The sequence below is a fragment of the Lithobates pipiens genome, unplaced genomic scaffold (genome assembly GCF_037356315.1).
Source record: "Lithobates pipiens isolate NorthernLeopardFrog02 unplaced genomic scaffold, aLitPip1_a1.2 Scaffold_16, whole genome shotgun sequence".
NCBI lineage: Eukaryota > Metazoa > Chordata > Amphibia > Anura > Ranidae > Lithobates > Lithobates pipiens.
The window spans coordinates 614,013,247-614,041,128 of NW_027507748.1; the positions used below are offsets into that span (position 1 = coordinate 614,013,247).

Below are 27,882 nucleotides of genomic sequence, written 5' to 3' on the forward strand. Positions count from 1 at the left end.
AGCCATAGAACCCAATTCTCTCGATCGTTGGCTTTTCTCTTCTAATAGAGCCTCCTCCTCTTGTACTTCTCCTATCAGTTCAGGGTATGTGGGTACCACTTGAGTTCTCTTCAGTGGTAACTTCAATACAATAAGATGATTTGGCCAAGCCCCTTGCAGAATCCGGTGTAGGTGAGCCTGGTCAACATCTTTGGGGTCTATACCCCTCGTGAGGATAATTTGATGCAGCATCCTGTCTACTCGAGAGATGTATTCGGACAGACTCTCTCCCTGCTGCTGATGGGTGTGGTTGAATTTGTACATCATGTCTGCGGAAGTTTAAACCATCCCAAATACAGCATAAAGAGCATCTATGTAGTCCATGCCGACACATGTTTTCTTGCCCATCCTCAGATTATGGATCACATCAGCCGCTGAACCTCAAAGACTCTGACTAAGCAGTTGTTGCTTCACAGCCTCCGAAACACTCCACCCTCATCTATGTTTCAAACTCATCTTCCCCCACAGGAGACGGCAGTTGTCCTAAAAAGAACCTGATATCACGTACACACTACCGGACTTTCCAGCAGACTAAGTCTGATGGAATCAGTCCGTCGGACAATCTGATCGTGTGTGAGCTAATTCGATTGTTTTTCATAAAAAAACTTGACGGACCTAGAAATAGAACATGTTTCAAATCTGTCTGGACTCAACCCCATCGGGAAAACCGATGGACCATATACGACGCAAGGGAAGCTATTGGCTACTGGCTATTGAACTTCCTTTTTTAGTCCCATCTTACATCATCACGTTCAAAACTAACGGACTTTCGAATGGACTCAGTCCGTTCGTGTGTGGCCAAGTCCGTTCGCTTGGGAAGTCCGTCGGAACTCTGCTGAAAGTCCGTCCTGAAGACCGTCGGACCTAGTCTGCCGGAAAGTCCGGTCGTGTGTACGTGGCATAAGTCTTCAATAGCTCTGGTTGGCATTTCCAGATCAATTCTTCACTAAGCTATCAACCGATTGTCTCATATCTGTGTAGAAAGAGAGGAAGGGCCCCTTAAGAGTCAGCTCCCACACGTACGGGACCCTTCTCATGAGTTCTGGTCGAGGGCTGCCTCTCATTCTGTTCCCCCCTACTTTGAGTGGGAACACTTTAGCAATCACCCCTTCAGCTAGACATACCTCTTCCTCCTGAAAGCATATAGGTACCTCTTCCTGCCATTCTAGTAGTATCCTGATTGATCTATCTCATATGTGGCTTCAGTTTGCACAAAGTAGGCCTGGTGTCCTGGGACCAGAGCTCTCAGCCACCTTGTGATCTTTCTCTCGGTGTGTTTACTTCCCGGGATCGCCAGAACAGTGTCGCTTCTCTGTTGGAGCTCCCTTACTCCTGCCCCAAGCAACCACAGCCATCAAAGCGATGTCCCACATGGATTGTGGCTCTTGACTAGGTAAGTTAAGGGCAGCTGCAGATAGCATCCCCGACGAGCCCCCAAATGTAGCAGGACATTATATTCAATGGTGCTTGTTTACACCTAAGTATGTTGCTTGCAATTTGAAAAATCACTTGAGCTTCTTTGAGGCAGAGCTGCACATTTTTGACCCCTATAGACTTTATTGGGAGAACCTGAAAATGTGCATAATGCATATTTCTTGCAAAATGTATTGCCTTATTTTCACCTAAAAACTACTGTATTTATCGGCGTATAACACGCACCCCAAGTTTAGGAGGGAATTTTAAGGAAAAAACTTTTTAAGGAAAAAACTTACATTTAAATGCCCATCAATGCTACCTTATCAGTGTCCATCTGCAGCCTTGTCCAGTGTCATTTGCAGCCTTGTCGGTGTCATTGCAGCCTTGTCGGTGTCATTGCAGCCTTGTCAGTGTCATTTGCAGCCTTGTCGGTGTCATTGCAGCCTTGTCAGTGTCATTTGCTGCCTTTTCAGTGTCATTGCAGCCTTGTCAGTGTCATTTGCAGCCTTATCAGTGTCATTGCAGCCTTATCCAGTGACATTGATGCCTTGTCAGTGTTACTTCATGTTTAAATATGGCGCCGCCAAGATACACAGAGCAAGTCCTGTGTATCTCAGCTCCTCTTGGCTTCTCTCAGCTCCTCTCGCAGTCCAATGGCGGGACTGGGCGTGATTGTGAGCGGAGCAGAGAGGAGCTGAGCGCCGCTGATATACACATAGCCGACTGTACTCAGCTAGGCTCAGCTCCTCTTGGCTCTGCTCACTTTCACGCCCAGTCCCTGTGTTATGTCCATCATAGGGCGGGACTGGGCGTGACTGTGAGTAAAGCCGAGAGAAGCCAATCCTAGTTGAGTACACTTGGTTATGTGTTTATATTGGCGGTGCTTGCTCCTCCGCTCACAATCAGTGGGGGATCGCCATATAACACGCACCCATGATTTTCCCCTGATTTAAGGGAAAAAAAGTGCATGTTATACGCAGATAAATATGGTAGCTAAAACAAAAACTACTTGGGCCTCTTGTACACTGCAGCTTGAAAAAGCTCAGTACAACTTTTTTTTATAACGAGTGAGTAAAAATGATCTAATAGTCTTTCTGGCTTAAGCAGCGCTAAAAAGTTAGTAACATGCAAGAAGAAATGATTCAATTAGTAGTAATGTCAATCCAGGTAAGAGATGTTGATCCAGAATATTTGTGTGACAGTTCATATGGAAAACATGAGCTGTTTAAAGATTCAACCATCACCACGCCAAGTGATTCTGTTCCCTAAGCCCTTGTACATACAGTTGGATATTCCGACGGAAAATGTCCGATCGGACCATGTTGTGGGATAATCTGACCGTGTGTGGGCTCCATCGGACTCTTTCCATCAGAATATCCGACGGACAAAGTTTGAGAGCTTGGCTATAAAATTTTCCGACAACATGATCCGATCTGACTTTGTCCGATCGTTTGTAGAGAATTCCGATCGGACAAAGTGCTACGCAGGCTCAGATCAAATTCAGAGACCAAAGCTATTGGCTACTAGCCTGAACGTAGTCCCGTCGTAACTAAATTGCGTCATCACGTTACGAACGTTCGGATTTTCCGACTACTTTGTCCGACCGTGTGTATGCAACACCAGTTTCAGACAAAATCCGACGGATTTTGTTGTCGGAATGTCCGACCGTGTGTACAAGGGCTTAGGAGTTGCACTCACCGGATTCCCAATTAACAAACTCCTTTGTATATGTTATGCCTTTATGATCGTTGCCTAAGGACATCTGCCCGGATCTCCAAGAATGAGCAACTAAAAGATTTCAGATGTTCTGGTCCTATGATTCGCTCAGGTTAAGCATGCAAAAACCCTTTAATAGGCTTGAGCATAAGGACGGAAAAGAATCCTCATAGTGTGAATCTGTATTCATAAAAAGAACCCCTTCCCTTAAGCCTATGCACTTACAAACATATTATAAAAAGAGGCGTTCAGTATAAAATATTGCACTGTGTAATGAGTTCTGATACTCTCACCACCTCTCGTGGAGATCCAATTGTAGGTGGTGGTTCCCAGAAGGAGATCGGAGCCAGTGACGGATGTAGTCATGCCTGGACGTGTTTCATCATTCTGCATTTGTCAATAGGCATGGCCCACACTACACAAACTTGCAACTTTATAGCCTCCCAGTAATGAACGTTAACCCCTTCCACACATTGGTACACAATCCTCAGTGTTTTCCACAACTAAACGATCAGACCCACACTGTACAGACCTAGTGGTGCTCTCCACCAAGGGTCAAGAGGCATTCTTATAGTCTGAAAGGATGGTGGCTGCAGGGACCCCCACATCAACAAACCAGGGATTGTTAATGAAAACACATTGCCACCACTTAGCCGTGGGAATTACTAAAGTGAGATCAATGTCCATACATATGAAAGGCTCAACAGATTAATTCATAATTAATTAGTATAATATACTTCGTAAAATTTAAACCACAATAAAAACGAAGTGTATTAGCGGACATCTACATCATAAAAAACTCTATTTAACATATATCTGTTCAGTAATGTAAACAATTAGTTAATCGGTGACATCTATTGGCTTTGTATATACACTATTTAGTCTGTGGACATCATTATTTTAAATGTATCAGCACCGCAGGGAGCAAATCAGATACTAATATGACCCAAATTCCAAACAATTAAAAAAATATACGAAAAATAAAATAAAGATAAAAATCGGTTCTAAAATATTCAAATTATTAATAGAATAAAATAGAATCAACTCATCTACAAGAGACTGGACATTAAACTTATAAAATGTAGTGATGATTTGTGATTCCCACACTCCAATTCAACATTCAGTGGATACCCACCATAAAGAGAACCCATGTGGGGAGGAGGGGGGGAGTTATTAGTAAATTTAAAACAAACGGGACACACCATATAAGGTGAATATGTTAGTGGTTAACCCACATTCAATCCCATAATTAAGGTGTATGGTAATGGCTGAGACTTATATGTCAGAGACAGACACAATGATATACCATGTAACGTGAATTGAATCCCAATAATATACCATGTTACGTGAACTCGATCAGTAGCTAATGAAGCAATGTTCGACGTTCAAACCTGTAGGCTGGAGAGTGTTGGTGAGATATATCCGTTTTGTCTCACTCTTGGATATTTCTCTTACCATATTTGAACTCCGCCATAAAGGACTTAATTTCTCTATGCCCCAGAACAATAGACCTGAATGGTCTCTATTGTGCTTGTATCTAAAATTAGTTCTTTTTGTGTGGCATATGTACATAAGGCCACATGGGCACTGCCAAACGTAAACACATGTGTAGAGTTGCATGATATAAATTAATTAATATCAAATTCCCTACTATTCGCCATAGAAGTAAAAGATGATAATCCTGTAATATGAGTATTGGTCTGTTGACACACCTTACATCTTTTACAGGCATAAAAGTCCTTCCTATCCCAAAACATAATCGGTCTTTGGGTTTGGTCTAATACTTTTTGAGCAACTCTATCCCCAAATGAAGCTGTCTTCCTATAGATGAATATAGGTCCCTTAGGTAATGCTTTGTTAAGGATCTTGTCCATACTCAGAATATCCCAATGTTTTTTAAATATCTCCTCTACCTCTCTAAATTGAAAGTGGAAGCTAATAATGAATCTCCAATCTTGTCTCTCATCCCTAATTCTCTCTCTATCTTCTAAACACGGGGTTTGAGAATATTCTCCCAATTGTTGAATTGGTGAACCCAAAAGCTCTGCTTGATAACCTTTCTCCACAAATCATTTTTTTTTAAGATTTCTAATTGGGCCTGGTATTCAGAATCAACGGTACAGTTCCTCCTGACCCGCATTAACTGACCCTTTGGTATATTTCGTAGCCAAGTTGATTGGTGACCGCTATGTATCGACAAATAGATATTTCGGTCTGAGGATTTAAAATATACCTTAGTGATTCGTTGTTTTGACTGTTTAAAAACAGTGACATCCAGGTAATTAACATGAAATCCTTTAATGACTGCTCCGTGCCTGCCAAGACCAGACTAGGAATAGATTGTCAATGTAACTCTTAAAGAACAGAAGTTCAACCCTCCTTTGGGCATAGATAAATTTATCCTCCCACTCACTCATGAAGAGGTTGGCCAGACTGAGCGCAAATTTTGCGCCCATTGCAACCTCCCTCCTTTGAGTGTAGAAATAACCACCATAAGAGAAGTAGTTGTGTGTCAGACAATACTCAAGTGCCATCCTTAAAAACTTATTTTGGATATGAGAAATATCTTCCCTTTGGCTAAATGGCCACTTAAGGGCTAGAAGTGCATTGTCGCGCTGTATAATATTGTATAGTGACGATACATCTGCCATCACCAGATAAATCTGGGATGCCTCTGGTAACTTGATTTTGCTAAGACACAGCAAGAAATCTGTGTCTTTAAGATACGCTTTAGTGCTAGTCACGCTGGGCTGCAAAAAAACATCTAGGTACTGTCCCAACCTAGCCAAAACCGAACCTATATAGAGGATTAAACGTGTCTTTATGGATTTTTGGGAAGGTGTATATTGTCGGTCTATGACTAAAACTCGATACAGGTATCTTTTTTCCTTTTTTGTTAATATCTTATTATCAAACCTGTAATCAACAATGTAAATCTTGCCTATGCCCTCTAGTAGGATCTCCCTTCAATAGAGTATATACCGTGTTTCCCCGAAAGTAAGACACCCCCGATTGTAAGACGTATCGGGAGTTTCAGAGGGGTCGGCTAATATAAGCCGTACCCCGAAAGTAAGACGTATGTCTTACTTTCGGGGAAACACGGGGGTATTGCTGCCTCCAGTGGCGTACTAAGAGTGGGACGGGGGGTGCGGGCCGCACAGGGTGCCACACCCTGGGGGGGGTGCCAGGCCAGCGCCCTCCCCCTCCGACTGAAGAGACAGCGCCGTTCTGATCAGTCTCGGGCAGCAGCTGTTACTCACAGCCGAGCAGAGTGAAGCCGCCTCCCCCTCCTCTTGTATGGCTACACAGTGCTGTCCATAAAGGAGAAGGAGGGGGAGGCGGCTTCACTGAAGCCGCCTCCCCCTCCTCCTCCTCCTCCATACACAGCACTGTGTAGCCATACAAGAGGATGGGGAGGTGGCTTCACTCTGCTCGGCTGTGAGTGACAGCTGCTGCCCGAGACTGATCAGAACGGCGCGACGCAACCACAGAGAAGGGGATTATTGCGCCAGGTCCCGGATCACTGACGACAGGTGTCACTGGCTCTGTGTCCTCCCGGTACAGGTCAGTGCTGATACAGAGAGAGACCAAGGAGGGGGAGGGGGAGGGGGGGTGTGAAGAGATTCTCTGCAACTCTTACGGTATTACCGGTATGTAACCGCAAGATGCATCTGAGGAGGACTACAAGTCCCAACATACCGGGCTGTGTGGGCTTACAGTTCTCCTCTGCTGAGCATAGCAGCTTTGTATGCTTGGACTTGTAGTCCTCCATAGTGCAGCCTTGCATTCTGGGAATTGTAGTCCTCTGTAATGCAGTGCAGCCTTGCTTGCTGGGACTTGTAGTGAGGTGTTTTTACATTTTAAGGTGGGGGGGGGGGGGGGGGGGTGCCAGGCATAGGATGTTAATTTTATGGTTAAAACAAAAAATTCGACAATTTTTTTCCAATATAAGACATACCCCGAAAGTAAGACATAGTGGGGCTTTTGGGGATAAAAAGAAAGTAAGACACTGTCTTACTTTCGGGGAAACACGGTATGTACTTGTCTGTTAACATCTCTGTTAGTTGGGAGTGATAAAATTATTTAGTCTACTACTAACTATACTATACTAACTATACTAACCACTCCTCCCCCTTTGTCTGCCGGGCTGACTATGATATCCTTTCGTTTTTCCAAAGCACAAATCCCCTCTTTTGTTTATATCTCGGATTCGTATTCCATTTGGGAACAATTTTCCCCAAGTCCTTAAGAACTAATTGTTTGAATACCTCTATATGGTGGTTGGATGCGGAGGGAGGGTTAAACAATGATTTATTTCTTAATCCACTATCCACTCCCACTGTAACATTTTCCAATGTTTTTTATGTCTCATGCACACAAATACGTGCAAATGCGCACAAATGCCTGCAAATTAAAACGTTTGCAGGGCTATGCAGTGCTGCTGCCAGAGTACCTGGAGAATTTTCCCAACACTGCTATGGAAAACTGGATGAAGGATGTGGGTGATATAGATGGGGATTAGTGGTCAGAGGACCTGGAATTGGTCCACAGTTGTTCTTTAAATTTAACCCAAAGACTGTCCCAACTATATATATATTATTGAGGATTAATCGAACCCCACTTAAATTGTTTGCTCTTGGACTTCGCCAAGACCCATTGTGTGCAAGATGCAAGGACCTGAGGACCTGATACATCTCCTTTAGCGGTGCCCAAAGTTGCACTGCTTTTGGACTGGCATAGTTAACACCATCAACAATGCTTTTCAAGTAACCGTCTCTCTTGACCCTAAACTGTGCTTATTGGATATACTGGATGAGGTTATAATAGACAAATATGTCAGAGAGGCGATGTCCACAGCACTGTTCCAAGCCCGAAAGCTGATCTTGCAACATTACATCTCTCAAACCTCTCCAAGTTTAGAGATGTGGTTAACCAATATGGGATTAACTTTGAGATATGAGCACTTGATATATCAGCATAGAGGCAGCCCGACCTGGTTCAATAAGATCTGGGGATGCTGGCTAGCTCTGTGGCTTGGCTCCATTAGACCTAATTCTTGATAGGCTATTGACGTAACATGGAAACTCAACCGCTTAGTGTGTCCTCACCCTTGGAGTGAGTTTAATTTAAAGTACTGTGGAAGAGATATGATGAGAATGTCTTCCTAAACCATATCTAGGGATGCATACATTGTGAGATATAATGACTAATGACATCCCAGGTTCAATCAGCCTGCTTTGGCTATGTACAAGAACATTATTCTACTTTGTAGTCTGTGAAGGTATTGTATAAATGTAATACTTCGGAATGTGCATTTTTTATTCTGCTGTTAAAAGTTGTTAATAAACTTTATTCTGATTTAAAAAAAAAAAAAAGTTTGCAGGGCTTTCATGAATAGAGCTCAAGGTTTCTGACTACATACGCACCACTGAAATGTGATGAAAATGCCTTACTGAATCACTTTCACTGTTCTCTGCTATAGCACTTTCATTTCAAATATTATTTGTCTTTTAATAACCTGAACTTGCACTTTGCTTACAACATTTCTTTTACATAAGCCAGTTTTTGGAAGGAATGTCATTTATAGTTTGCTGCCAGTTAAAGCGGAACTAAACCACCTGTTCTTCAACTTGTTTGGTTCATCTTTGACAAGAAATCCTGGAAGCTGATTGGTTTCTATGCAGACCTACACCAAATTTGTCACTCTCCACGAGAAGGCCTGGCATGCAGTCTCCAATTGATTTCATCCCAGAGGTGTTCTATCGGGTTGAGGTCAGGACTATGTGCAGGCCAATCAAGTTCCTCCGCCCCAAAATCGCTCATCCATGCCTTTATAGACCTTGTTTGTGCACTGGTGTGCAGTCATGTTGGAACAGGAAGGGGCCATCCCCAAACTGTTCACACAAAGTTGGGAGCATGAAATTGTCCAATATGTCTTTGTATGCTGACGCCTTAAGAGTTCCCTTCACTGGAACTAAGAGGCCAAGACCAACCCCTGAAAAACAACCCCACACCATAATCCCCCTTCCACCAAATGATTTGGAGGGGTGGCCCAATACTTTTGGCAATATAGGGTGGATGAGCGGGTTTCTTTATGGTATGGGGCTCCTAGGAAGCATTGAGATATATGTCCACCCTGCTGTATGAGGAGTTCTGAGGAAGAGTATTACTAAGGGAAATTCTGGGAAAGACTAAAAAGTGTAGGATTCCAGGAAAAGTTATTACGCAAAATCTTGCATTTAATTTTTCTTTTCTGTTGTCTGCTTCTGCTTTTGTTCTGCTCATTTCTAAAAGCATGAAATATCAAAGAGCAAAACTAAAATGCTAAAAAGTATAAAAAAAAACAAAAAAAAACAGTACATTTAAAAAAACAGTAACACCTCTCTAAGAAAAGTTCAAACATCCCCCCGAAAATGTATTACACCCAGTTAAGAGTAGCGAAAAAGAAATGCTACATTTTAGAGGTAAAATAGTGGATAGGTATTTCCTGTTAATCTATAGACAAAGGAAATTGGATTTTATCATAACAGCAACACAGTAACGAAGTGTGAAATTCTAAGGAAAATGAATGGCTTCAGATTTTTGAAACAAATCTACTTTTAGCTTGCAGCTGCTTTTGTACATTGCTCCCTCCGGTGGCCACAAACAGCATCACAACAGCTTAAAAGACAGTAAGCTAGTGGAAAAATCTTAAATGATAGTAAATTTGATATATGTTCGTGGTAGCAAAGGGATTGTAAATCAAAGGAAAATAGGTAGGATTATTCAATAAAAAAGTGACAAAGGTGATTTGCTCTTAAGGGACACCTAGTAAATTTAACGCAAAGCACAGGTCGCGCTGAGCTGTTTATTGCCGAGCCTTACATTGCAATTCTCCTGTTTTCTTTTACTATTAGAAAAAAACTGCATGCCCATCTCTTCCTAAAGGTAACAGACTGAAACACCCTGTACAGATACAGAATTACATTTACCTTAAAGTAAGCAGAATTATCACACAGTGAAATTAAAACTTGAATTTGCTCTAACTATAGGTATGCAGTTTAAATTTGTTGTTGCTGACTGGTGAAAAAGTATGCATGTTTGGGTAATCTGAGCATGTAATTACTCTTATATAAGTAGGGAAAACAATAGTAATTAGCTGCAATTGCATCATAGTGCATTGCATTTAACAATTTTGTGTCACTCTGGGATATTTTGGTGTTTTGACAGCCCATTATTTTCATTGGACTGCCTTAATGCAACTACAAAACATATTAAAAAAGTTTAAAATGTATGCGTACAACAAAAATATATGTGAACTAGGCTTTCTTATGCTATTATCAAGGTAACAATCCTTGGCCCAATTAATTAGGAATCTTGCACAATAATTAGGACTCACTGTGTTTGATAAAAAAATAAGCAGGTACTTGGTGCACTTGGATTTGTTGGCAACTTATTCAAAATGAATTGCCTGGCTTAACACAACTTTGTATAACGGTTATGTGCGTTGTGTTAAGCCAGGCAATTCATTTTGAATAAGTTGCCAACAAATCCAAGTGCACCAAGTACCTGATTATTTTTTTTATCAAACACAGTTCACTACAATGCACAGTAGTTTGTTTCCATATGTTTCAGCACACTGAACGCACAATAATGGACCACCTTAGTGCCTTGGTATAGTACTCAAAATGAATGGCACTGTAAGGCCCCTTTCACACTGGGGCGGTGCGGGCGCTGGCGGTCAAACGTTGCTATTTTTAGTGCCGCTTTACCGTCGTTTTAACGTCAGTATTCGGCCGCTAGTGGGGGCGGTTTTACCCCCCTGCTATCGGCCAAGAAAGGGTTAGCGATGGTATTCGGCCCCAAGAAAGGGTTAGTGACGGTATTCGTCGCTTGAGCGACGGTATTTGGCTGCTAGTGGGGCGGCTTTAACCCCCCTGCTAGCGGCCAAGAAAGGGTTAAAAGCACCGCAAAGCGATGCTGCAGTGGAGCTTTGCCAACGGTACAGCTGCCCCATTCATTTCAATGGACAGGAGCGGTGAAGGAGCAGTATATACACCACTCCTTCATTGCTCCAAAGATGCTGCTAGCAAGACTTTTTTTAGCATCCTGCCAGTGCACCGCTCCAGTGTGAAAGCCCTCGGGGCTTTCACATTGGAGACACAGGAGCGGCTCTTTCAGGGCGCTTTGCAGACACTATTTTTAGTACTGTAGCGCCTGCAAAGTGCCCCAGTGTGAAAGGGGTCTAATATGCTAATTTGTGCATGCTGCAGTACTGTGCTATGTGGGAATACATGCATTACCCAGTTAGGAAGCAACTGTGCTGCACATTTGAAAATGACTTGCTAAGATATTGCTAGACTTGCCAGGCTTCACAAGTTTGTTGCACAACTGCAGCAAGTCCGGATTGCATGACTCCAGATCAACTTTCTTTGCAAACTTTCTGCAAGTCTGCTGCAAGTTCTGGGTCAGTTATGTTGTGTAATAGTCATCCCACCACAGGGGGTCACTGTGGCTGAATTTTCACACTGTAGACTTGCAGAGCTCTTGCTGTAGACTCACCACTGCAACTTTGCTCTTGCTGGAGATTTGCCATGAAAATTTGCTACAAATTGGAAAAGTGTCAACTTGAACTTGTGCTTCAAGTGCTCTGCAAGTATACAACCTACCAGTGAAAATGTGCAGCAAGTTAACAAGACTTACATTTCAACACTACCACAAACAAGCCATCCTTGCTATTTGGGTTACCGCAATGTAAAGGGGTCAAGCTGGAAGATGCAATAACAGGTACATTACAAATGATTTAGAAATAAGAGCAATCAGTTTATATACCTATAAGCTTAATGAGCATGTCAGATCTTGAGATAATTTTGAGTAATGTATGTGCATTAAGTGTCCTACACACAAGAAAGGTCTTCTTCAGATGTTGCTTTAAAAGAAATTCAGCAGACCTCTGCTAAAAAATATTTTAGCTTTAAGTATATTTACATTTTTTTGGAAACAGTAGGGACGAGTTAAAACCAGCTTTTCGTTTGCAATTGGGGAGATTTCCCTTGACCTCCTATCCTCTTAACAAAACAGGAAGTGAGATCAAATCCCCCAAAATAAGGGGTAATACCCTCTACGACAGTTTCAGTCGCAGTGACGATGGTCACCAGGACAAACAGGGAGAGCGAACCTGCCTAATGAGGGCACAGACAGCAATTCAATTCTAACAAGGGTTATAACCCTTGCCTACTTTGGCTTTAAATACATGTTAAGAATTCTTCTTTTATTGCACGTGACAGTCATGTTTGAGTAATCAAAGTCTTGGTACTTTTACAGCTAATGCTTCTGTGCTACAGCCCAGGCTGTTCCAGTTATAGCCTTCCAATCTCATATATTTTACTGGGTCTTTTTGTATTTAAAATAGCACTTTTTTTCCATGACAAAATAATGTGCAGGTAATGTGTTAGGTAATTTGTACTTACAGGTTTAGCTTAATCTCATTGCAAAGTACCACAGAAGTTGAACCTGCCAGTGAAATCCACCAAATGCAGCTTCCTGTGATGGTGTGGCAACAATGCTGCACTGCTCCTGAACTCAGAGCAGAGTTGCCTGGTTGTACTATAGTGGAAAAAGATGATATTGCAGGGGGTGTGTCAGCAGTGTCACTGCATGTAGCTTGTCAATCAATGCCTGACCACACCCAGTCCTGCCCATTGCTGTGTGGATTGACAGCACTGTCTCTGTTGCTGAAACTTTGTGAGCTGCAGTGTCTGGGAAGGGAGAGTGTAAGACACAAATAAAGAATGATTTGGCTCAGTCAGGAAAGCTAATGACAGATTTGTGTTTGCTTTATAAGGCGTGTGTATCGTATAGTAACTGGATTTGAAACTTGTTTGCACTGTCATGCTGGAGCCTTTAGTAATTCCTAAATAGACAATACTTAGGTTGCTTAAGCCCTGAATATCATAAACAATTGAAAGATTTATTTTTCATGAAAAATACTCTTTTTACCTTTTTTTCATCCTTTTTTCAGGTAGACCAACGTTCTGATAGTAACAATGGTGGACCATGGCTACACAGTGTATGCTGGTACAGCTACTTGAGATCTTTTACCGATTGAGCCTCTGAAGCAGCCAGCACAGACCGGTGAACCCGTTCAGGCGTTCTTTATGACCACCTCTCGTGTTGTGACCCTAACAAGCTATACCCAATGGACTCAAGGCATGGTAATATGTGATGAAATGTAATCTACAACATCCTAGGATTGGATAAGTACTTTTTCCCTTTATCTTAATGGGACAGTGATGCTTGCAGGATATACATTGTGGATTATAATTTCCGAGGGATCCCACAAGTTCAGCTTTGGCAGCAGTGCCTTTTTCATAGATCTTGGATCAACTATACAGTGTGAGGGAGGGAATCTAGGTTGCAGAGTGTACTTTACAGCTGAACTTGTATCCAGGCATACCCCACTTTTAAGTATTCAATGGGTTTTATTTACTAAAGCTGGAAAGTGCAAAATCAGGCTCACTTCTGCATAGAAATCAATGAACTTCCAGGTTTTATTACCAAACCTTGATTTAACAAGCTGAGGTTAGAAGCTCATTGGTTTCCATGCAGAAATTAGCCTAATTTTTCACTTTCCAGCTTTAGTAAATAAACCCCATTGTGTACTTAAAAGTGGGGTATGCCTGTACTCATGCCATTGACATTGACCCTGTTCCTCTGGACCACTGTCACCAATTACCAAGCACCAAGCCAAATATCGCTGTTCATCTGGGCTATCCCTCTGTTTCGTTTTGCCTACTCTGGATATGTAATTTAATTTGGGACTTGATTCACGTTCATCAAGCATTCAGGATTCCCCAAATCTAATTTTCCTCGCAGGAGACCACCTCATTACACCATGATGATAATTCATTACACACCTTTTTTTCATTGGAGCCTTCTCATTGGAGGTTTTGTGGAACTATAGGGTAATCATGCCATTTAGAGTACTTTACGGTCATGTATTTTATTATTGTACATGTCTTCTGTATGTGTCTTTATGTGGCTTTTTTCTATTTTCATTTTTATTTAATACATTTACATTTTTCATATGATCAGTGAGCTGTATAGATTTAATTTTGGGGACGGTTGAGCTATATCAGGTTTTTTATTCTTGAGTTATACGACTACTTGCAGTCTCCACGAGCAGGAGCACAATAAGGAGGCTGTTGTCACCTTATAACAGGAAGTGCCTGGACAAAGTCCTTAATGGCATGATCAACAGGTATTATTTTAATGAACGCTGCAGATTTATAAAGATTGAAAAGGACTTTTGAAATTGCATTAACAAGGTAAAGGGAAGGGTAAAGATAAAGATATTTTAGTGATTGGGGTTAGATCTACTTTAAATAAGAAGTGATTTCAAATTCCTTTTGTTGTTCAACTCTGCCCTTCCCCACTGAAAACAGGCAGAAGACCCTCAGATACAGTTTGGAAAGTTTTATTTGTGTTTGACTTTATTTGCGATATAAATCATGATTGCGTACTATAATCTTTGCACACAGAATTTCTTGCCTATGCATATATATAGCTTGGTGTTTTGTGGATTTGACTGGATATAACTTTACCTTTTGACTTTACGCATAAAGGTAGCATCAGTAACATTTTCTAGACCTGAAAAAGATGTTGTGTCTGGTCACAAAATGTCTCATATCCCGGAGTTATTACTGGATGAGTGCTGCTTATTTATTTCCGTGAAAAGTCAAAAGGTCACTTGCTGAATTTTTAAAGGAGAACTCTGGTCATAGTATTCACTTTCAGTTTATAGCATCAGCATTGTAATAATAATACAGACAATAGTTATTTTTGACAATACAAGCTTACTTTTTAGCTTACTGTTACTCCTGTCATGTTCTGCCTATCTGCTGGCCATCTCTTTCCACAACTTTCTAGATTCCCTGCATGCTTTTTTATATTATGAACAATGGTATGCTTTAAAATAGTTTTTTTTTTGCTTTAATGTCTACTGCATTATATCAGCCCTTTAATTTTTCCATCATTTTCCCAGATACATAAACAGGTAATTTGTAAGATAAAATCTTAATCCTGTGGGTTGTTTTAGGGCTATTAGGATTCATTACAGCAACCATATTAATTTACAATGCCATAGGCCAAATGTAATTAGGAAGATCAATAAATAAAATAAAAAATTGTATAACCAAGGAATAAGTTATTTCTTATGCAAATCTAGGATGGACGGGCAAATTATTTTTGGAAGTGAGTAGGACTGTGAACCTGGCTCACTTTGAAAGTGCATTGGGCTTACAATAACCAAGGGCATTTTGTAGTTCAATAGTCACAGGGCAAACATTCTCAAAAAAGGTTATTCTGAACCCGAAATGTGCTGTTTATACAGATTTAATTTACAGGAGGCATACATAATAGAATGTTTTAAATCCATAACAGTAAATGTATGAACGTGCATATTTAGGATATCTGTAGCAAACAAATAAATGTCTGTGATAGAATCAGACATTGGGGAATGTTTTCAAGATGCATTTACTTTATTTTAAAGGCTTTTTGTTCGCCATTTTTTTAAAGTGTACATGGGATAGCCAGATTTACTGTGGTAATTATATATATTGTATTTGCTGCACTAAATAGAACACACAGGGGTGGATTTACTAAAACTGGAGTGCAAAATCTGGTGCAGCTCTGCATAGGAACCAATCAGCTTCCAGGTTTCATTGTCAAAGCTTAATTAAACAAGTTGAAGTTAGAAGCAGATAAACTACAATGCACAGCTGCACCAGATTTTGCGCTCTCCAGTTTTTGTAAATCAACCCCACAGTCACAGCCTGGTTTTTCAAGAGATCAATCCAATTTTATATGAACAGATATGTCATTGATTTAAATCTTTATACAGCCTGCTTTATAGATATTGCTATATCAAATACACAAGCCTTTTGAGTAAAGCAGGGAAGCTATGATGGTTTATTCATTGAAGTAACCGCTAGCAACCAATCATATTTCACTAGTGATATACAACTTTAGATTGGTTGCTATAGGTTAATGTAGTTTGCTCTTCCATTTGCTGATGAAGTATGGTTGCCTATAGCAGTCATTCTCAACCAGGTTTCCAGTGTTTCTTGGGTTCCTCCAGAAGCTTCTAAGCTGACAACCAAATCCGTTGGATTTTGTCCGAAACTGTTGCATACACATGGTCGGACAAAGTTGTCGGAAAATCCGATTGTACATAACGTGATGACGTTATTTCGTTACGACAGGACTAAGTTCAGGCTAGTAGCCAATAGCTTTGCTCTAGGAATTTGATATGAGCATGCGTGGCACTTTGTCCGTCGGAATAGGCTACACATGATCGGAGTATGTCTGATCGGAGCATGTTGTCGGAAAATTTTATAGACAAGTTGGAAAACTTGGTCCGTCGCATATTCCGACGGAAACAGTCCGATGGAGACCACACACAGTTGGATTATCCGACAAAGCGGTCCAATAGGACACATTCCGTCGGAATCTCCGACCGTACAAGGGCTAAGGGTTCCTTGACTTTTAGCTGATTGACCTCTCAGTTGATGGTGCCTGCATAGTTCCTGGGCCAAACTAGAAGTGTGGCACCAGTGATCTTTCAGCTGTCTGTAAGGGTGGTATTCTAACCACCAATGTAAGGGGGTGTTTTACTCACTGGCCAACTATGTAAGGGGCATTTTCCTTATTGACCCTCATGAATTGGATTTGGTAAGCGTTCTCAGGGACCTGTAGGTGTAGTGATTATTTTTTTTCAATTGGATGAGATAGATGAACTGGGCAGCCTAAAAAATATTTTGGGGGATCAAAGGTTGAGAAATGCAGACCTTTATTTACGTTGACCATACAGGTTACAATCTAATTACGCAATCTACTTTTGATCTTCAAATATACAGTATGTTGCACCTGCGTTAAAGGATACAAATGAATTAAATATGGCAGGTCCTCACATCTCATAGTTTTGGTTTATCTTTAGCTGGCCATACACATTAAAATATCATTAGACTTGCCAAAACTTTGCACTGTGAGAGCTTTCCTAAACAATCCATTCATTTTGTATCCAATCAGAAAGGCCACTGTACTATATAAATGCTGACAAATTGTACAAATAGATTGTAATGTGTATAGTAAACATAGAGGAGATTGAACAATCAGATTGTAACGTGAACTAAAAGAAAAGAGTCTACAATGAGATTGTATTGTATATGGACATCTTTAGACCTCACACTCAGGCCTCTATCAGAGAACTTTAAATAAATTGCACCTAAAACACATAATAGTTCTCAGTATTACATTTTTTTTATATATATACATTTTTTGAAAGATGCCTTTTTAAAAAAAAAAAAAAACAGCTATGGTTTCCAGCAAGGAATTTTTTTTCTAAACACAGAATGCTACTACATGTAAAATGCTCTATACATATGTGTTCCATGTATATTAACACATACAGCTGAAGATAAAATGCAAGACATACTCTACCCCTGGCAAACACAAAACGCAGGTTATAACGAATGCAAAACTGCATGAAAACATTTTAAATACATGCCTCAACCTGCAAAAATATACTTGAATACAAATGAATAGAAATGATTGTATAGTATTATACAATAGTATTGTATATTGCATAGTATGGTATTGTAAACTATTGTAAATGTAAAATGGGTAAAAATAGACTTCTAACTAGGTATCGGAGGAAAATGATTAAGATCAAATATTTTCTTGACATAACATATGCTCTTTGCACAGTACTTGTAAGGGTTTGCCAATTGCCATACTAGCACTAGCAGGGCCACCACCACCGTCCTACCAGTGATAACCAGAAGTGAACCAGTCGCTGACCATTTCACAAAGTCTGACTTGTTTTACTCCATAATTGCAAAACAATCCTTCTGCAACATTTTGCCACAAAACAGATGCCATTGTCAGCACGCACATTAGAAAGTGCAATCTACTTTGAAGTTTTTTTTTTCCCTACCCTAATGGCTGTAAAGTGAAAGAAAGTGTCTTCCTATTTCTTAATTCAATCATAGAAAGGAGGCTTGGTAAAAAGCCCACAGATTTTGCCCAAAGTGTGACAGAGTTCTCTTTGTGTTTGCTTATCCTCTGCTGTCACACACTTTAATTCGCTCCTCTTTATCAGGCATTCAAAGTTTTCTTCAATGACATTCAATAAGGTTCAAACTGCAGAAGAAAAAAAAAAAACTGGTTATTTTTGAGATATTCTTCCCAGTAGCTTTGGCTGGGTGTCCATGGAAGGGGGAGTTAACTCTTTTGCCCCCAGGCAGCTCTGCAGGAACCTTGCCTGAGGGTGGGGAGGACTGCAGGTGCAAAACTGGTTTTCTGCCCCCTAAAGCACATAATATGGTCATTTTATCCGCCGCTTATCCATCTTCTCAGCATCAGTCCATCAATTATGCAAAGCAATGGGTTTTTTGTGCCTTAATAGCCCATATCATTATTAATATGTATTACCTGTTAAACAGATTTATATATACTAATACTCTCTAAATGAATATATTACATGTGGGTCCCTGTGGAATAGGTCTTATTTTCTGCTTGTTTTGTGTGAAACGTATCGTGTGCAGACTCTTCTCTCCGCACACAATGTGCCAACAAAATGTGCGTTTAAACAAAGGCGGTACTTTTCATTGCCAAAATGGAGCTGGACATACAAATTATAGTATATAGATTAGCAAAGTGATGGACCTTTCTGGAATTAAAGAAAAACTCATAATATTAACAACCAAAACAACAATTATAATACCAAACAAAATGCCTAATTGAAAACAACAAAGTGGGCCTGATTTACTAACAATACTGGGTCTTACTTTTTATGGGACAGTTAGGGATGTTTTATTCTGATTTGCTAACAGCTAAACATGAAGCAGGTTCCCAGTCAAGACCAGAAACAAATATACATGGCTTTAATATCCTCGCCCTGAGTATTTATTACATCCCCCCACAAAAACATGCAAATAAGGAATTTACACGGGTCATACAATACAACTTACTTATTTTAGGTTGAAAGGCACAAAGATTATATTATGTAACTATTCAATGTAAAAATTGACCAGAAAATAAAATTGTAAGGTGTATGGATAAATTCAATCTTATGAACAATTTTATACAGTGCCAACCAACATCTATGAATACTCTGGATTCTGTATGAGATATTTTGATTTTACCATGATTGTTTCAACCTAATATATTGTCCATTGTCCAAGTAAAAAGTAACACATGTGGCCAACTTTAAAACTGAATACAATTAGTATTTTATGATTTCTATATGTTAATGTGTTTTAAAGAAATATTATTATTAGTTATTTGGTTGAAAATGATAGTAATGTATATGTAAATATTTGTTTTTACAATGAGTTAAATAATTATTAATATTCCATGTATTTATTGTCTATGTTGCTATCATACTTAGAAAGTTATGTTTATAATAATGACTGCATTGCCTTTATTATACTCTAATTATATTGGTAAACTTACATATCTAAAAGCTATGCTGAAGCTGTTATACTACTTTCCATAAGACAATTCTATATTTATTTATAATCTAACCTTTTTTTTTTTTTTTTAAATGATGACGTAAAACTAAAACAATAAAAAAACAGTAAACATACACTTATTGATATTTATAAAGTCCCACTCTATCAGTTTGTATTCTGCTGTATATACAGTATGCTCAGAGGAGTTTGCATTCATTTAGATTTGAACATTTTATCCCACATTACAAACACTGACTGCACATGAATAGGTCAGACTGTCCACAGTTCATATTTTTACATCTAATAATTTGTTTTGAATTCACACAATCTTATTATTGGAAATACTGCTTTTTTCTGCAATATTTCTGTTTTAACTTTTAAAAATTTTCAATTTTTTGGAATAAAATAGAATCAGCCTAGTAGGCTACATGCCAAAAGCTGACCATTAAGGAAGACTTTGTTCTCCCATTCTGATATGAAAGCTTGTGTCCAGGATCCTGCAGTAATATTAGTATTCAGTGCTAATCTATGTGCTGTACTGTACCTATACCTAGTGTATATTATACTTATGTTGTTTATATGCATGTGCATGAATATCTGACCACATGTATTCACCTTCTTAGTGATTGCTGACCACTAAGAAGGACTTTGTTCACCCATTCTGATATGTAATCTTGTGTTCAGAATCCTTCAGTAATATTAGCATGTAGTACTAATCTGTGTGCTGTACTATACCTATATTTTACTGATGTTGTTTATATGCATGTGAATGGATGTCTGATCACATTTATTCACCTTCTTAGTGGTAGCTGACCACAAAGAATGACTTTGTTCACCTATTCTGTAATCTTGTGTCCAGGACCCTGCAGTTTTATTAGCATTTAATACTAATCTGTGTGCTGTACTGTACCTATACCTATATTTTACTATACTGTTGTGTTTATATGCATGTGAATGAATGTCTGTTTGTGCTCATGTATGAGCTTTTGTGTAATTGTCTATCTGGTTTCAAATCTCCAGTTAAGTGGTGGTTAAGACAAAAAAATAATAAATAAAAACCATACAAAGGAAGATTGAGAATTGGGTATACAGAAAATTTAAGAACATAGATTGTATCTAATTTCTTAATCATTTTTTTGTTGCTTTGTTTCCATCATTGTAAGGTGACCTTGGGTGTTCTGAAAGGTGCCCATAAATAAAATGTATAATTATAATTATTTCTCATGTAAGTAACAATAAAAAAAAAAAAGAAAGAAAAGAAGAAAGGACAGCTGAAGATTTGGTTGTACAGATTCAGAACATTGAATAAAATTATACAAACTTTCCAAATGATGCCATTTAGTGACTTGGGTCTCTAAAGAAGGATAACTTCAGTTCCCAGGTTGGAATAAATGTATATAGTATATACTGTAATCCGGGAGGGAGAGATCCGGGGCTGCTCTCAGTAAGGACATGGTAAGTGCAGAGAAGCAGGATTCTACAGGTGGCTGAAGAATAGAGAATAGGGCTGACCCTTACCACGCTTCCAATAATACCCAAACACTATTTTCATATATCAGCAATAGGGGGAAACCTTCTTATATTCAGCAACGCAAAATGCAGAGAGATAAAAGAATATTAAATAGCCAGGGAATAGGAAAATAAATCCCAGAGAGGGGAGATGAGGGTGGGAGACGGCCTGGGTGGGGCTGACAAGAATAGAGTACATTATGCAGTTCATTTAGTTAACAAGTGAAATAATGAAGAAGCGTGCAGAGGGAATGCCAAGAGAAAAGCCACAAAAAGGGGCTATTGAGAGTGCTGGGCGCATCACATGGCGAGGAGAAGGCTATATAAGTTGAGGGAGTGGAGTTTCAGCACCACACTGCTGGCCAGCACCCTCTTGTGCTCAGCTCTCTCCTGTGCTCAGCTCTCTGGAGACACTCCTAGCAGAGACAACTAGAGGACAGATCAGTCTGGGGACTTGGACACAGCACACCAGAGCTCAACACCTATCACAACTAGGAGCAATGCTCATAGAACTCTGAAAAGAAGAACAAAAACATAAGAAGAAGCTTAAGGTGCAAGCACCCAGCATCTCTGCTCCAGCACACCAAGCCTAGGGTGCAGCACCCAACATCTCTTCTCCAGTGCACTGATCCTACAGAAGTATCCCCCCCAGGACTCAGCTCTGCACCTCCAGAGCCTGCACCTCCTGCACCCATGCCTCGTTCTTTTCTAGTAGACTCCCTTATCCTAAGGGAATCCAATGAGAAGAAGGATGAAAACAGCCCACCTCTGTTCCCCTATGCAATGCACCCCTCTCACCCCCTTCATGGACTGTCTGCTGGCTCCTGCCACTCTCGAAAATCAGGACTGCTGTGCGTGTGCCCAATGTGTGTGGCAACCTCCCAGCTCCATGCCCCTCCACCGGGCATCCCACTGCTCAAGGCATCGTTCTCCTCCTTCAGCTCGCAGTATTGCCCATCAGCCATTGGCAGGCAACATTCGGGATCCTCACCCCTCAACCTGAGCCATGGTCCAGCCATATACCAGGCGGCATACCCCATGCCAGATCCCAGACAATTCCACTGCATCTCTGTCGGTAGGTCACTTGTTGCTACAAAGTTCATGGCAGGTGCTTGTTGAAAAGTTTTTTAGTTTTATATGTACTGTTCTTTGTATAGTTTTTTTTAATGCAAATAAGTTATATTATGGTATTTATTTTGCTAAAATGTAATCTGATGAAGAACTGAAAGAGCATTGCGCATCTCCGGCATATGCTTAGCAATAATCATTTGTATGTCTTAACCCATGCATGACTTTAGCGACGAGGCTTTAGCGCTAACACCTTGACATTGAGTATATATGCTTAGCAATAATTACTTGTGTGTATTAACAACCCATTTATGACTTTAGCAATGACACTTTAGCGCTAACACCACTGTGCCTAAACAGCTTATCCATGACTTTAGCAATTAAGCTTTAGTGCTGACACCTTGACATTGAGTATATATGCTTAGCAATAATCATTTGTGTGTGTTAACAGCCAATATATGACTTTAAGTACATACCGGTATGCTTATAGCCAAAACAAGTTGTGTGTCAGCAGCCCAAGGATGAAGCTTTAGCACTTGCCATTGACTATACATGCTTATTACTCAGTTGTGTGTCTCAACAGCCCATTCACAATTTTAGCAATGAAACTTTAGACCTAGCAGCTAAATATTAAGTATACACGCTTGGCCACAATCAGTTACGTGCCTAAACAGCCCATGCATGGCTTTATCAAATAACCTTTAGCGCTAGCAGATTGACATTGAGTACATATGCTCAGCCACAACTAGTTGGGCAACTAAAAACTCCAGTATGACTTTAGGAATTAAGCTTTAGTTCTAACAGCTTGACACAGTCCATTTACTTAGCCATAACTGGTTGGGCATCTGAAAAATTCATGATGAATTTAGCAATGAAGCTTTAGCGCCAGCAGCTTGACATTGAGCCCTAATGCTTATCCATAGTTGGGCATCTAAAAAAAAAACCTATACGACTTCAGCAATGAAGCTTTAGTTCTAGCAGCTTGACATTGAGCCCAAAACCTTAGCCATAACTAGTTGTGCTCCTAAACAGCCCTTGTATGACTTTATCGCTAGCAGCTTGACATTGAGGGTGCTCACCCCAGAATGAAGAGTCACTTGCTTGGACCAAATGTTTTCTTACTGTGACTGATGGTTGTTCTTCTCCCTTGCAGACACATCTTCCAGCCAGTTGCCCAGCAGTAAGAGGATGCGCACAGCTTTCACCAGCACCCAACTCCTAGAACTGGAGAGAGAATTCGCCTCCAACATGTACCTATCCCGACTCAGGCGTATAGAGATCGCCACCTACCTCAACCTGTCCGAGAAACAGGTGAAGATATGGTTCCAGAACAGAAGGGTCAAGCACAAGAAGGAAGGGAAGGGCAGCTCACACCGGGGCAGTCCTCACAACTGCAAATGTTCATCTTTTCCATCCGCAAAGTGCCTGGAGGATGAGGAGGATGATGATTCTCTCATGTCACCTTCTTCTTCAGAAAAGGAAGACAGAGACCTTTCTCCGAGCCCATGATCCCACCATCCAAGCATAGACTTTCCTTAAACTTTGTATATACTGTACAGAATTCCTGCTGCGAACTCACCCAGCTTGATTGTCCTTGTATGTAGGTATCGGGCAATGATTCTCTATTCGTTCAGAATCCTGATTTCTAAGGTTGCAGATATCTTGTATGTGTCTAGAGAGTGACCCTTTACCTGCGAATTATTCCCATCCACACATTTCGCCAAACTGCCCCCCCAATCTCTGTAAATAGCTCTGAAACCTGTCTGTCTTTGTAAAAAAAATATGTCTCACTGTATTGTTCCTGTATATTATATATATTTATTTATTTATGTATAAGAAATAAAAATCGTTTTTTTTCAACAAATAAAATAGAATTCAGTGTCCTTTTAAGGCTACAATTGTAATTGTTGAAATGTTATACTTAATTAATGACAGATTTTATCGACATTTTCCTAATGTTCAGGTATGGTTATTACATCAATTCTGAAATTTGGTCCCTATCCTATAAACATCAAACTGTTTTTAAACGGTGCAATATAAAATATTGGTACTATGCATATCAAAAGAGGGAACTGTTACAAACAGCTACTTTAAATCCTAAATGATCAAAGAAGCTAAACATATCAGAATATTGTCATATGCAGATCCTGTTAAATTATAATACAATATTAATTATTCTGATTATAAGGTATTAGTAAAAACAGAAGATGAAAAGGGAATCTCCCAGCTGGAAAAAAAAATATTGGATAGAATTTGCAGGGGAAATAAAAACAGAAAGTGAATAATAAACCATGATGCTTTAGAATAGGATAGAACAATGTACATTAATGAGAGAAAAGAAAAAATTGCTATTAGCAGGAATAATATGACAACTGAGAAAAAATTGGGGGGAAATTCTGTGTTCAGCTATGTAAGACAAGCATAATTAGAAGTAACATTTACACTCAAATTGGTGGTCATTTGAGGGAAAGACAACAATTATTTAGTTTTTTTTAGTGTTTTACCCATTTCCTAGAGTATAGAGAATATAAAGGGAAGACCCACATTCAAGATCTAGGTTTGATTAGCATTTTCAGGATTTTCTAGAAAAAGTGTACCCTACGTAAACCAGGCATATATTAAAAAACACATTTTGTCATAGTACATCAAAGTATCGTTTTTCATTAACAGATAAATTCTGTATTTTGTTTATTTATTATATACACTAATATCATAAGCAAGTAATGACCAAAAGTGGATTGACTTTTGGAAATAAACACATTGTCCATTTTATTAGCATGCTGTTTTATGGATAAGAACAGAAAAAAAAATCAGTAAAAAAAGAAAAAAAGATATTAAATGAATTCATAGAGAGAATGAGAAATATAAACAAATACATCTGTGGGGCATGCTGCGGCTTGTGACACCACTGACATGCACTGGGTCTTCTAATTGTGCAAACATGAGCGATATTTACATGACCATTGGGACTGCAAGGCCTTCACCTATTCCTCAAGAATCTCTCCTAGTGTCTAATAGGGAGTAAGGGGCTCATTGGCTGCAGTATGTGGACCTTTGTGGCGTATAGTAGCACCATGAAAGGGAAGTCAGAGAGAAAAAGGGCATCTTTGTGTGTATAGTCCTACTTTGAAGGTGGACACACACACACACTTCAGGTTCAACAGGGTTTGGAAGTTTGCTCTAGTAACTAATGAAATCCCTTCAATAACACAAAAGCAGTACTGTCTGTCAGGTATCCTCCTATGGTATGAAAGTAAAGCCTTTCAGTTGTGCTCCCCTAGAGTACAAAGATACAACACTTGTAGGTGTGCTTCCAAAGAGCACAAGGGTAGAGCGCTGAGGGTTTATTCTAGGTGTATTCTCCTGGAATTTAAGGGTAGAGTGCACTGGGTGTTTGCCTTGTGTGGGGGTAAAAGTTCTGCAGGTATACTACTTTTGAGTGTCAGGGTAGAGTGTTGCAAGGGTACTCCCATGGAGCGTCAAGATAGACTGCTGTGAGAGTACCCCCATTGGAGTGTTAGAGTAGAATGCTGTATGAGTACTAACCTGGAGTACTCTGTGCTCTGGATATATACAGGCATACCCCGCTTTTAAGTACACAATGGGGTTTATTTATTAAAGCTGGAAAATGCAAAATCAGGCTCACTTCTGCATACAAACCAATGAGCTTCTAACCTCAGCTTGTTCTATTAAGCTTTGGTATTAAAACCTGGAAGCTCATTGGATTATATGCAGAAGTGAGCCTGATTTTGCCCTTTCCAGCATTAGTAAATACACCCCATTGTGTACTTAAAAGTGGGGTATGCATGAACCACTCATTTTTAAGAGTAACGTGTGCTGGGTATATGCCCCTGGGGTGTTATGGTAGAGTGCCTGAAGTGTACTCCCTTGGAGTGTCATGGTAGAGTGCTGTGAAAGTCCTCTGCTGAATTTTTGGAGAAGAGTGTTGTGTGAGTATTTTCCTGAAGTTTTTGTGTAGAATGCTCTGGGTATATGCGTCAAGAGTGTGAAAGTAGAGTGCCCTGGGTGTATGGCCCTGGAGTGTGAGGGTAGAGTGTGGTACTCTCTTGGAGTGTCAGGGTAACGTTTTGTGAGAGTACTTCTCTGGAGTGTTAGAGTAGAGTACAGTTAAAGTACTTTCCTGGAGTGTCAATGTAGAGCACAGTGAGGGGACTATACTGAAATGTCATGGTAGAGTTCTATGTGAGTACTCACCTGGAGTGTTAGGGTAGTGTGCTGTGTAAGTACTCTCCTGGAATAACAAGGCAGAATGCTCTGAGCATGAGCATATGCCACTGGAATGGTATAGTAGAGTGCTGTGAGAGAATCCCCCTTGACTGTCGCGGTAGAGTGCTGTGAGAGTACCTGGAGTGTGACGGTAGGGTGCTATGTGAGTACTAACCTGGAGTAAGGGGTAAAGTGCTGTGAGAATATGCCCCTTGAGTGTCATGGTAGAGTGCTGTGAGAGTAAGTTTGCTTTTATGCTTTAAAATCATCCTGCCATCTGTGTATAGTTAGTGTTTTTAAAACCCTTTTTAAACCCCAAAGATATAAATGTTGAAGCTTACCAATCAGTAGATGTAGTAGCTGCATTCCCTTTCTTTTCTTTAGGCCTTTTCCCCCTCTTTTCTCACCAACCAGTAACACACCTCCTGTATTAGAGTGCCCCCACTCTGGTTGAAGGAGCAACAGGAGCACCTGTGGACAGCAGCATTGTTATTCTGGAGGCAGGCTAATGTTATATGTACAACCAGGTTTCGATAAACGAACAAATTTAAGCCAAAATCTAGCTAACAATTTTTAATCGGTCGCAGCAACAGTTTTTTTTATTCTTTTGGAATACATTTTTTTAAAAAAATTTAAATGAATAAAAGCTGATAATTGTAAGCACTCCTGTCAGTGATAAATGGTTTGTCTCAACAAGTACTTCTACATCTAAATAAAAATTCTACATGCTGCATCTGTAGGACAGCATGTTCTGTTGAAAAATAACAGACTTACTGGCTAGATCACCAGGTTAAAATAAAGAAAAGAAAGCCTAAAAAAGAAAACTAATACGCCATCACATCTAAGATTTGGTAAGCTGCAATATAATAAATGTTTGCTTTGGGGGTTAAAGTGGTTGTAAACCCCTTACAACCACTTTAACCTACAGGTAAGCCTAGATTAAAGCCCCATACACACTATCAGATTTTCTGCTGATTTTTGTCTTCAGATATACCAAAACCATGTAGTGCAAGGGCCTGCCTAATTGCATACACATTGAAACTCCTAAGATTTGACCTCATATTATATGGTTTTGGTAAATCTGAAGGAAAAAATCTGCAGAAAATCTGAGAGTGTGTATGGTGCTTAAGTTTTACCTGTAGGTGCAAGAAATATCTCCCAAACCTAAAAGGTTTAGGAGATATTTGCAAGAATAGTCGCACTGATGTCTACGGCGCATGCGCCGTAGACATCGGGCGAAGGTGCACTGACAGTTTCTAACAGCGATCATGCCGTTAGTGGCTGCACCAGCGCACATGCACGGGAGTGACGTCATCGCGGCTCCGGCCAGTCACAGCGCCGGAGCTGCAATACCCGGAAGTCACTCCGGGTATCATGGCGGCGACGGAGGTGGTGACCGAGGACCGTTGCGGGG

At 40.1% G+C, this 27,882-nt stretch overlaps 1 protein-coding gene and 1 long non-coding RNA gene across 3 annotated transcripts in view; one reads left to right on the forward strand and one right to left on the reverse strand.

Annotated features, from left to right (window-relative positions):
• The first annotated feature begins 21,515 nt into the window (after window positions 1-21,515).
• GSX1 (GS homeobox 1) lies at window positions 21,516-24,124 on the forward strand. The gene is made up of 2 exons (XM_077484070.1): window positions 21,516-22,248; window positions 23,395-24,124. Exons 1-2 carry the CDS (start codon window positions 21,867-21,869, stop codon window positions 23,748-23,750), a joined length of 738 nt encoding a protein of 245 aa, XP_077340196.1. The 5' UTR covers window positions 21,516-21,866; the 3' UTR covers window positions 23,751-24,124.
• Window positions 24,125-26,821: 2,697 nt separating this feature from the next.
• The window catches only part of LOC143984480 (uncharacterized), a 183,685-nt gene continuing 182,624 nt past the window's right edge, over window positions 26,822-27,882 (reverse strand). For both annotated transcript variants that reach the window (XR_013274879.1, XR_013274878.1), the window contains exon 3: window positions 26,822-26,939. This is a non-coding gene — a long non-coding RNA (uncharacterized LOC143984480). The remainder of the gene's footprint in view (window positions 26,940-27,882) is intronic.

What these genes read in the sequence shown, in the direction of transcription:
- GSX1 (XM_077484070.1), top strand. Translation starts at nt 21,867, where the DNA reads ATGCCTCGTTCTTTTCTAGTAGACTCCCTTATCCTAAGGGAATCCAAT. An exon ending in ATTCCACTGCATCTCTGTCG is followed by an intron (nt 22,249 to 23,394) that starts GTAGGTCACTTG and finishes TCTCCCTTGCAG; the next exon opens with ACACATCTTCCAGCCAGTTG.